Raw genomic sequence first — 11,957 nt, 5'->3', positions numbered from 1 at the left:
TGGGTCATAAATCCTGCCAATGGTTTTGTACCAGGAGACCTCTGGTTGGTGTATTCTATGGCAACTTTGGTTTTCACAGAGGCATTAGCCGGACAGCTGGCAGAGGGTTCCTCAGACCTCTACCGGGAGTCACATGGTTTGGCCCGACCAACCCCTTTTCCTCACTCCTCTCTCGCCCCCCTCCCTCCTACTCTCTCATTTGCTCATTCTGGCTCTGTGTTTCGCTACAGTGAGAGGGGGAGGGGAGATGGGAAGGAGGAGGGAAGTGGAGAGAAAGAGGAGGGAGGGAAGAGGAGGAAGGGGGCAGCAACAGAGGGGGAGTCGAGGCGAGTGAAAGAGAGAAAGAGAGCGGGAGACCTCTCCCTGTGCAATTCTGCTATCAGTGAGAGAGGTGAAGATTCCACACACGCCCTGTTTCCCCCCCGCAGCTCCACGGAAACAAGCAGAACGACAGAAGACCGAGGAAGGACAAGAGAGGAGAGACTGGCAGGATAAACACAGGCTGTCAGAGCCACAGAGAGGAGGGAGAAGGAGCGAGGTATAGACGGGAAGAATCATGCCTCCCCAGAGGGTTGCCGCCGCCCGCAGCTTGGCTGCCTTGCCTATTTGAGGAGAGGAGGATCGCAGTTGGGAATACTGAGCCAAGAACGCCGAAGGGGAGCCAAGGAGACGCCGGTGATTCTGTACCATGAGCGGGAACAGGAGGAGGGAGGAGGCTCGCTGAAAACATGGACCAGGTGAGGAGAGGAAGAGAGGAGAAAGGAGGAGCAGAGGGACAGGGAAACGCCGCGTAGTACCTACACACACAATACATGTACCTTACACACACTAAACACACAGTAGACCCTCCGATTCATTCATAACATCCACCACCCCACCTATTTCCGGTTCCAACACCCCCGGCCTCCGGGTAAAAACAAACAACACAGCATGCTTCTTCTCTGCCGCTACTACCATATCTGATCCCCCCCCGATACTGCTGCCTGTCTCCATCAGGCTGAGGGGCGGTGGGGTGCCGTGCCGGGGGGAGGGAGCCACCGGGTGTGCCTGTCGTCAAACAGCCACCACCAGCATCCAGGCCACTAGAGGGTTGACAATACCACTCAATACTATGTATTTTCTCCCAGATATGTACTGGGATCAGCAATACACAGGAGAGCAATGACTTGCTTTGGCAATGTAAACATGTGTTTGCCGTGCCAATGAAGCCCTTTTGGATTGAAATGGAGGGAGAGAGAGACAGGGGTGTGGCTGTGGTTTAAGCAGGCATCCTTGATGATCTCTCTTCACCCAGATCCCTGTAATTAGCGCCGTGTCACATTATCATTTAGCATGGAGGGTATTGCAACGCTAATCAGGGCTTGACTACGGTTGTGTGCGTCACTGTGTGTGTGTAACCCATGGACTTTAAGGAGGGTGTCACGGTGAGGACGCCATGCAACAGGGGCTCTCTGAGGAGGATGCTCAGACAGAGTGGAGGAGAGAGTAGATGGATAGAGATGAGCAAACGCTTTCTCTGAGCTATCCAACCAGGGCCGCAAGTTCACTCATGAAAAAAAGAGTTTACTCACTTGTTTTCCTACATTATCGGGACCCCGATGTCCTAACAAATCACCCGAATGTCCTGAAAAGGTAGGAAAACAATAACCTTCTTGAAGAGTCGGGTCTTTTTTCAGGTCCTGAATTTGTTCAAATGCTCTTTTAAGCTTAAGGGTTACGTTTAGTGGTGAGGGTTTTCGGGGTTAGGGTAGAAGTTACGGGGTGGGGTTACGTTTAGCGGTGAGGGTTTTGGGGGTTAGGGTAGAGGTTACGGGGTGGGGTTACGTTTAGCGGTGATGGTTTTGGGGGTTAGGGTAGAGGTTACGGGGTAGGGTTACGTTTAGCAGTGAGGGTTTTGGGGGCTAGGGTAGAGGTTACGGGGTAGGGTTACAGAAAATATGATTTTTAACGGTTAAACATTTTGACACCCCAAAAAGTCCTACAATTTCATGATTTCAATTTCGTGTGTGTGTGTAATCTATTCATCCTGTCTATGGGGTCATCATGGTGCATGCATGGTCTGTGACAGTGTGCTTCTATCTGTGTCAGCTGCCCTATGACCGTTTGTGTGCCATCAGCCTTATAGGTGTCTGTGCATCACCTGTTCCTGTGCTCTCTCCTCTCGTTTCTCTTCCACTCCATAGGGATGGTGTGAGAATGAGACATAGGGAGGAACCCAATTAATTACTTAAAAATCATGGCTTTTTGTTTTAGATTCTGTTTCTCACAGTTGAAGTGTACCTATGATAAAATGTACAGACCTCTACATGCTTTGTAAGTAGGACACCTGCAAAATCAGCAGTGTTTCAAATACTTGTTCTCCCCACTGTACACTGAGTGTACAAAACATTATCAACACCTGCTCTTTCCATGACATAGACCAGGTGAAAGCTATGATCCCTTACTGATGTCACTTGATAAATCCACTTCAGTCAGTGTAAATGAAGGTTAGGAGACAGGTTAAAGAAGGATTTTTAAGCTATGCGTCAACTGAGACATGGATTGTGTGTGTGTGCCATTCAGAGATTGAATAGGCAAGACAAAAGATTAAAGTTCCTTTGAACAGGGTATGGTAGTCTGTGCCAGGGGCACTGGTTTGTGTCAAGGACTGTAACACTGCTGGGTTTTTCACGCTGAACAGCTTACCATGTGTATCAAGAACGGTCCACCACCCAAAGGACACCCAGCCAACTTGACACAACTGGGGAGTCAACATGGGCCAGCATCCCTGTGGAACGCTTTCGACACCTTGTAAGGTTCATGCCCCGGCAATTTGAGGCTGTTCTGAGGGCGAAAGGGGGGAGGGGTTCTTAATGTAGGGTAGCCTAGTGGTTAGAGTGTTGGACTAGTAACCGGAAGGTTGCAAGTTCAAACCCCCGAGCTGACAAGGTACAAATCTGTCGTTCTGCCCCTGAACAGGCAGTTAACCCACTGTTCCTAGGCTGTCATTGAAAATAAGAATTAGTTCTTAACTGACTTGCCTAGTTAAATAAAGGTAAGTGTACCTGCTTGTGTGATGCTATCTTTTCTGCTGACATTCACACATTTGGAGGCGTTTTACATTAGCTTACGTCATCTGTTTTCATCCATGCCTTAATGACCTGAGGGTGGACGGAGCAGTAGAAATCAGGGAAAGGGCCACCTATGACCCAGCCTTTACCTTGTCATCAGGTAGCCTCCATTAGGGCTTACAGTATAGTCACCTCATACACTTCTATGGCCCTGTCTCTGTCCCTGTCCAGTTGGGGCCTGTGCTTGGCTGATGGTTGATGAGACTGATGTTAGGCTGGACTCTGTAGTCTGGGTGTATCTAATGTTAGGCTGAACTCTGTAGTGTGGTTGTATCTGATGTTAGGTTGGACTCTGTAGTCTGGTTGTATCTGATGTTAGGCTGGACTCTGTAGTCTGGTTGTATCTGATGTTAGGTTGGACTCTGTAGTCTGGTTGTATCTGATGTTAGGCTGAACTCTGTAGTGTGGTTGTATCTGATGTTAGGCTGGACTCTGTAGTCTGGTTGTATCTGATGTTAGGCTAGACTCTGTAGTCTGGTTGTATCTGATGTTAGGCTGAACTCTGTAGTCTGGTTGTATCTGATGTTAGGCTGGACTCTGTAGTCCGGTTGTATCTGATGTCACATTTATTTATAAAGCCCTTCTTACATCAGCTGATGTCACAAAGTGCTGTACAGAAACCCAGCCTTAAACCCCAAACAACAAGCAATGCAGGTGTAGAAGCACAGTGGCTAGGAAAAACTCCCTAGAAAGGCCAGAACCTAGGAAGAAACCTAGAGAGGAACCAGGCAATAAGGGGTGGCCAGTCCTCTTCTGGCTGTCCCGGGTGGAGATTATAACAGAACATGGCCAAGATGTTCAAATGTTCATAGATGACTAACAGGGTCAAATAATAATAATCACAGTGGTTGTAGAGGGTGCAACAGGTCAGCACCTCAGGAGTAATTGTCAGTTGGCTTTTCATAGCCGATCATTCAGAGTATCTCTACCGCTCCTGCTGTCTCTAGAGAGTTGAAAACAGCAGTTTTGGGACAGGTAGCAAGTCCGGTGAACAGGTCAGGGTTCCATAGCTGCAGGCAGAACAGTTGAACCTGGAGCAGCAGCACAACCAGGTGGACTGGGGACAGCAAGGAGTCATCAGGCCAGGTAGTCCTGAGGCATGGTCCTAGGGCTCAGGTCCTCAGAGAGAGAAAGAAAGAAAGAAAGAAAGAAAGAAAGAATTTGAGAGAGCATACTTAAATTCACACAGGACACTGGATAAGAGAGGATAAATACTCCAGATATAACAGACTGACCCTAGCCGCCTGACACATAAACTACTGCAGCGTAAATACTGGAGGCTGAGACAGGAGGGGTCGGGAGACACTGTGGTCCCGTCCGACGATACCCCCGGACAGGGCCAAACAGGCAGGATATAACCCCACCCACTTTGCCAAAGCACAGCCGCCACACGACTAGAGGGATATCTTCAACCACCAACTTACCATCCTGAGACAAGGCTGAGTATAGCCCACAAAGATCTCCCCCACAGCACAACCCAGGGGGGGGGGGGGGGGGGGGGGGGGGGCGCCAACCTGGACAGGAAGATCACGTCAGTGACTCAACCCACTCAAGTGATGCACCCCTCCTAGGGACGGCATGGAGGAGCACCAGTAAGCCATTGACTCAGACCCTGTAATAGGGTTTGAGGCAGAGAATCCCAGTGGAGAGAGGGGAACCGGCCAGGCAGAGACAGCAAGGGCGGTTCGTTGCTCCAGTGCTTTTCCGTTCACCTTCACACTCCTGGGCCAGACTACACTCAATCATAGGACCTACTGAAGAGATGAGTCTTCAATAAAGTCTTAAAGGTTGAGACCGAGTTTGTGTCTCTGACATGGGTAGGCAGACCATTCCATAAAAATGGAGCTCTATAGGAGAAAGCCCTGCCTCCAGCTGTTTGCTTAGAAATTCTAGGGACAGTAAGAAGGCTTGCGCCTTGTGACCATAGCGTACGTGTAGGTATGTACGGCAGGACCAAATCGGAAAGATAGGTAGGAGCAAGCCCATGTAATGCTTTGAAGGTTAGCAGTAAAACCTTGAACCTTGTATCTAATGTTAGGCTGGACTCTGTATTCTGGTTGTATCTGATGTTAGGCTGGAGGCAGCCCAGGGACACAGCAGACTAGCTGCTAGGACCTGAAAGGGTGCTGAATGAGTAGGAGGAGAGGAGAGCTGTCTGGGAGATGACAAGGAGCACAGGCACAAGTCCCTACTCTTCTCTCCCCCAGACAGTGTATTTCCCTGGTCATTGATTACCTCATCCCCCATTCTACCCCTCCTCTCCCGAGGTGGTGTGTGTGGTTGTAAACAACATGTTTTAGGGTGGCTACTCCTCACCCTCTCCTCAGGTCAGGGTGAATGATTCATAGTGAACCACTGGGGGACAACTGCACTGCGTTTCAAATGGCACCCTATTCCCTATATAGTGCACTATTTTTGACTCAAACTCATTGGGCCCTGGATAAAAGTAGTGCACTATAAAGGGAATATGATGCTATTTGGGATGCCACCGTGGTGTACTTTCCATGCCCATCCTGTCAGTCTGCCAAGGTGACGCTAGCCCCCCACTCAAGTAGAGGTGACATCATCACTGCCAGCCAGCATCTGTGTATGTGTGTGCGTGCAAGCGTCCGATTTAATTGAATGTGTGTGTGCCTTCCATTTGTTAGCCTAGTTTCTCATTTCAGAGATTGGCCTGGGGCAATCACACAGCATGCTTCTGTACTGTGTCCCACGCAGCAGAGGGAGCTTCTCGTTGTACTTTACATGTACAACAACAGAGCTTACTACTACAGTGTTTGCATCAGTGGCAGGGGGTAACTTACACTACCACAATGCAGCAAACAGGAAACAATACTATTTATACGAGTCTAATCTGAGAAATGCTGACATGACATGGCCTTGGTGCGGAGCTCGGCTCTGATGTCATTGTCATGGATAGTCTGTTTTCTGATTTAATTCAATGATGTGTCAATTCTATTTCTACATTCTACTTGTACTTTTCTTTGTGATGGGCTGTCTCTTCAGTTGCATGGGTGTGGACTCTTTGAGATGACATTGGACATTTTAGAGTTTCCAGAGGAGTCATTTGATCTCACCGATGGTTGTGTCCCGCTTCAAAGTTGGGGAACAAGACGTTGGACCCGTCACGACTTCTACCGAAGTCGATGCCTCGCCTTGTCCGGGCGGTGTTCGGCGGTCGACGTGGCCAGTCTTCTAGCCTTCGCCGATCAATTTTTCATTTTCCATTTGTTTTGTCTCGTTTTCCCACACACCTGGTTCTCATTTCCCTCATTATGTGTTGTGTATTTAACCCTCTGTTTCCCCCCCATGTCTTTGTGTGGTATTGTTTGTTGTAAGTGCTTGTGCACATTTGTTTGACTGGTGCGCATCGGGTTATTGTGCCCATACTTTGTATTTCTTATGCCGTTGGTTTTGCTGTTAAACTGCTCCGGCTATTATCAAGTTCTGCTCTCCTGCGTCTGACTTCCCTGCCACCAGATACGCACCCCTTACAGGACACTTAAAATAGGAAGAACATCGGAGAAGCTGTACCTACGTTTGTCAATATAAACAGTGGCGTGATGGAAATATAAACAAACTTCAACATGTGTTTACTATGGAGCCTCAGTGGAATGACACGTAAGAAAAGTCACATTACTGTGGTCTCCTTTTCTGCTTCTCTCTCTCACACACACACACACACACACACACACACACGTACACAAACACACACACACACACACGTACACACACACACACACACACGTACACACACACACACACACACGTACACACACACACACACTCACACTCACACACACACACACACACACACACACACACACACTCGTACACACACACACACTCGTACACACACACACACTCGTACACACACACACACACACTTGTACACACACGTGTACACACATTTCCATGAGTGAGTGATAAGGAGGGTAGTGGCCCACAGAGGGACAGGAAGAGGCTGGTTATATAAAGAGTGTGTGTGAACAGATCGAGGACAGGCAGCGGTGAAGTGCTAGGGCAACACTCCTCCCTCCCCGGCAGGAGGAGACCTATCTGTGTTTGATGTTTTGCCCCGAGAGCAGAGGCCACACAGGACTCTTTACCGCGTACGCATATCTCGTCAGTGCCCCTATGTAAGTGTGTGTGTGTGTGTGTCTGTATGCATGTGTGTAAAGTGTACTCTCTTTACTCTGCACGCTCTGCAATGAGAATGAGAACCCTGCCTGGGGGCACGCTGCTGCACAGCCAGACCCACTGTAATGCCCCGTTGGTAGGGAATCAATAGTCATTGAGGGAGACCTCAGTAAACCCTGTGGGCTCTGCTCAGCTCCGCTCAGGTCTGATCAGGGCTGTGGCTGTGCATGTCAATCCCAGCTCAACCTGCCCTCAGAGTTGGAGCTGGTTCAGACTGCTCGTAACAGCCTCCGCTCTTCTGGGAAGGCTTTCATCTAGATGTTGGAACATTGCTGCGGGGACTTGCTTCCATTCAGTCATGAGCATTATTGAGGTCAGGCACTGATGTTGGGGAATTAGGCGTTGCTCGTAGTTGGCGTTCTAATTCATCCCAAAGGTGTTCGATGGGGTTGAGGTTCTGCACAAAGCTCTGTGCAGGCCAGTCAAGTTCTTTCACACCGATCTCGACAGACCATTTCTGTATGTATGTCGCTTTGTACACAGGGGCATTGTCATGCTGAAACAGGAAAGGGCCTTCCCCAAACTGTTACCACAAAGTTGGAAGCACAGAATCGTCGATAATGTCATTGTATGCTGTAGCGTTAAGATTTCCCTTCACTGGAACTAAGGGGCCTAGCCCGAACCATGGAAAACAGCCCCAGACCATTATTCCTACTCCACCAAACTTTACAGTTGGCATTATGCATTGGGGAAGGTAGCATTCATCTGGCAACCGCCAAACCCATATTTGTCTGTCGGAATGCCAATTGGTGAGTAGTGCGTAGTGCTGAGCCGTTGTTGCTCCTAGACGTTTCCACTTCACAATACAGCACTTACAGTTGACGTGGCAGCTCTAGCAGAGCGGAGATTTGACGAACTGACTTGTTGGAAAGGTGGCATCCTAAGTCGGTGCCACGTTGAAAGTCACTGAGCTCTTCAGTAAGGCCTTTTTACTGCCAATGTTTGTCTATGGAGATTGCATGGCTATGTGCTCAATTTTATACACAGGTGTGGCTGAAATAGCCACTAATCCACTAATTTGAAGGAGTGTCCACATACTTTTGTGTATGTATGTGCATGAGCCAGTTGCAGACACTCCTAATATGTCCTGTAGATACATGGAATGGAATGTATGAAGACCCACACCATCTTATAAACAAGACTGAGGCTCTGTAAAGGACATACAGGACAAACAGTCTTGTTTATAAGATTGTGTGGGTCTTCATACATTACATTTCATGTAAGCACAGATAGATAGAGAATGTGGCTAGGGTGTAGGGAGGGAGTTCCCTCCTGGCCCAGGTACTGTTATTGCTGTGCCACAATGGATATACTACGGCGGCGTCCCAAATGCCACCCTATTCCCAACATAGTGGAGTCCATCGGGCTCTGGTCAAAGGTAGTGCACTATGTAGGAAATAGGGTGCCATTTGGGATGCACACTAGCTCTGTGTTTACTCCTCGGTCTGTACACCACTCCCTGGAGGCCGGCTCTTAGACACAAGGTGACACGTGTGTGTGTGTGTGTGTGTGTGTGTGTGTGTGTGTGTGTGTGTGTGTGTGTGTGTGTGTGTGTGTGTGTGTGTGTGTGTGTGTGTGTGTGTGTGTGTGTGTGTGTGTGTGTGTGTGTGTGTGTGTTTCTGTCTTTATGTGTGCTGCGGCTCTCTGCCAAAGTTATCTGGCAGATTGTTTTGTCTGTTTCCCATAGATGGAATGCAGTCAGTTTGGAGCTAGGCAGCCAGACTGAAAGGGGTGAGATTGAGGGAGAGAAGACAAGAGTGGGTAGTTTATAAAAAGATAATAAGAGAGAGCGAAAGAATGAGAAGGGGAGAGAGCGAGATAAAGGGAGGGAATGAGTGTGTGTTTTCCACAGTGGAACAGGTGGTCTAATCTAACCCTACCAGGCAACCCCCCCCCATCTCTGCAGTGTTAGGAATTTCTCACTCCTCCTTTTGGGCCATAGAGAGAGATGAGTGCTGTTACTGTTCTGGAGTGTGTGTTTTTATAACAGAGATATACATTGAGTATAGGCCTATATTGTGTGTGTGTGTGTGTGTGTGTGTGTGTGTGTGTGTGTGTGTGTGTGTGTGTGTGTGTGTGTGTGTGTGTGTGTGTGTGTGTGTGTGTCTTAACCGGGCTGGGCTGGAGAGAGTGAGATCAGCCTCAATTCGTCAGGGCATGGACTCTACAAGGTGTCAAGCGTTCCACAGGGATGTTGGCCCATATTGACTCCAAAGCTTCCCACAGTTGTGTAAAGTTGGATGGAGGTCCCTTGGGGGTGGACCCATCTTGATACACACAGGAAACTGTTGAGCATAAAAAACCCAGCAGCGTTGCCATTTTTGACACACTCAAACAGTTGCGCCTGGAACCTACTTCCATACCCCCTTCAAAGGCACTTCAATATATGTTTTTTCTCGAGGCTTAAAAATCCTTTTAACCGGTCTCCTCCCCTTCATCTACACTGATTTGAAGTGGATTTAACAGGTGACATCAGTAAGGGATCATAGCTTTCACCTGGATTCACCTGGTCAAGTCTATATCATGGAAAGGACAGGTGTTCTTAATGTTTTGTACACTCGGTGTATATGAATCTAGTGTTGTCGGTGAACAGTGTGGCCTGATCAGTGCGCTGTGTGAAGGATGTCAGTCTGCAATGAGCAGCTGCTGCTTCATTACTGTGATCATTCTTGAGGCCAAGTAGCAGCCCTGTCTTCTCTGAGGGCCGGACAGAGGCACCACAGCTGCATCCTATCCTAGGTGTACATACTACTAACCTCCTGGCCCAATTACTGAACCACCGAAGGCTACCGATGCTCTCATTACCAAGGAAATGGGGATACTTCATACAACCAGTGTGTGCTATAGTATTCTTGAAGTTATCTTGAGTAGTGTGTGTGTGTGTGTGTGTGTGTGTGTGTGTGTGTGTGTGTGTGTGTGTGTGTGTGTGTGTGTGTGTGTGTGTGTGTGTGGGGGGGGGGGGGCTGCGTTGGAGATGGATGAATGTCCACCTGCACTCATCACTCCTCTCCAGTATGTCTCCTCTCCCTCCATACATCACTATAATGACTCATTAGGCTGATCGTTACGCTGGTCCTTTAAGCATGGCTCAAGCTCTGTCTGCTCTGTACTCTGGTTCATATGCTCTGGACTAGTACATATCTACTGTGTCTTTACAGCTCTGGGTAGCAATTGCCCAGATCTAGGATCAGTTTACCCTCCCCAAATCCTAACCATTAAGGGGAAATGCTAAACTGACCCAATATCAATGTTTAGGGGCAACTTTATCCAACTTTCTTTGTCTTTACATGCTAAGTGCCTACTAGTTTCCCTCTCTTTTCTGTGCTTCACCAGCCCTGCATGCGCCCTCCGGTGGCCATATGGTGAAATGAAACTCAATTAATTTCCATGTTGAAGGGATTATTCAAAAAAAAAATAGAAGTTTTACCTTTAACTAGGCAAGTCAGTTAGTAACAAATTCTTATTTACAATGACGGCCCACCCCGGCCAAACCTGGACGACGCTGGGCCAATTGTGCGCCAACCTATGGGACTCCCAATCACGGCCGGATGTGATGCAGCCTGGATGGTTTATATATTTAGGGGAATTCTCCCTACTGTGCTGTAACTGAACAGATGGCCTTCCTTTTTATTCATCTCCACGCCAACACAAGGCAGATGTTTATTTATGTGGATTTATTTACTTGAATTTTATTGCCCATTTGTGTTAAATCCAAGATAATTTCTAATCTGTCCCAGTGGAGCTGGTTCTTTGTTTCAGTGTTGATCACAGCTATTGGGTGGCTAGGGTAAAGTTCATCACAAATGAATAAACTGTTGTTACTGAACTGAATGTTAAATATTGCCTGGTTTAACATGCAGAGGGGTCTAGGACTATGCTGTTTTGTGGCCCCTTGTTTCATTCATATAACCTTTATTCATATAATTCGCTAGCAGGACAAGCATACAAGACATGGTAAGGGATGTATGTGTTTGGAAGGGGGGAGATATCTCCATGAGATAAGACCCCCTACACCAATCCCCCTCATGCCCCCCTTCTCCCTTCCCCAAACCCAAGGAGTGAGTCCCTCTTCTAAGCCCCGGTCTAGACAAGCTGTCCCCCTCTGTTATTAGGAAAGGGGACACTGGGGAAATGCCAGGATTAGGATATGATGACCCTCTGACAGAGATACAGTATTTAACACAAATGTTAAATTGTTTGTACAGTATAATCCTTCTTCTGCTGTCAAGATGTCTTTAATCCTTGACATTATAATAAAAATAAATAATATCTGGTCCATATTAGTGAATAGCACGAAATGGGGTCAGTGGAAGGCCTTTTATGAGTAGGGACGTGAACCGACTATATTTATACTACTGTCAAACCATGACTGTGATATTTCATTTTAGATCCACAGCTACCTAACGGATGCCATTACTCAGCCTGGCACACAGAAATAGAATCGGACAACCAGAGTGAATAAAACAGGCAGAAGCGACAGAAACAGTTTACCGTATATGGGTCACTCATCTCTGGGTCCTTAGCAGTGCTATTTCTATAACCTACCTTTTACTCATGACTCCTACATGTATATGCACTTGCATATAGGTCTGAGGGTCAGCAGCGTGAGTAGGTTTTCCATTGTCTCTAGCTCCAGGAAGTAACATC

At 47.8% G+C, this 11,957-nt stretch overlaps 1 protein-coding gene across 3 annotated transcripts in view; it reads left to right on the top strand.

The window, feature by feature from the left end:
• Window positions 1–248: 248 nt before the first annotated feature.
• Window positions 249–11,957, top strand: part of LOC109897280 (rho GTPase-activating protein 23) — a 100,034-nt gene continuing 88,325 nt past the window's right edge. For 2 of the 3 annotated variants that reach the window (XM_031833959.1, XM_031833958.1), the window contains exon 1: window positions 249–737. In XM_031833959.1, the coding sequence (XP_031689819.1) occupies window positions 729–737 (9 nt within the window). In that variant the 5' untranslated portion in view covers window positions 249–728. The remainder of the gene's footprint in view (window positions 738–11,957) is intronic. The other variant, XM_031833957.1, reaches the window with a different exon arrangement.

This window comes from Oncorhynchus kisutch, linkage group LG10 (assembly GCF_002021735.2).
Source record: "Oncorhynchus kisutch isolate 150728-3 linkage group LG10, Okis_V2, whole genome shotgun sequence".
Lineage (NCBI taxonomy): Eukaryota > Metazoa > Chordata > Actinopteri > Salmoniformes > Salmonidae > Oncorhynchus > Oncorhynchus kisutch.
Note: the sequence above shows the minus strand (reverse complement) of the source record. Positions and strands in the feature narration are given on the sequence as shown.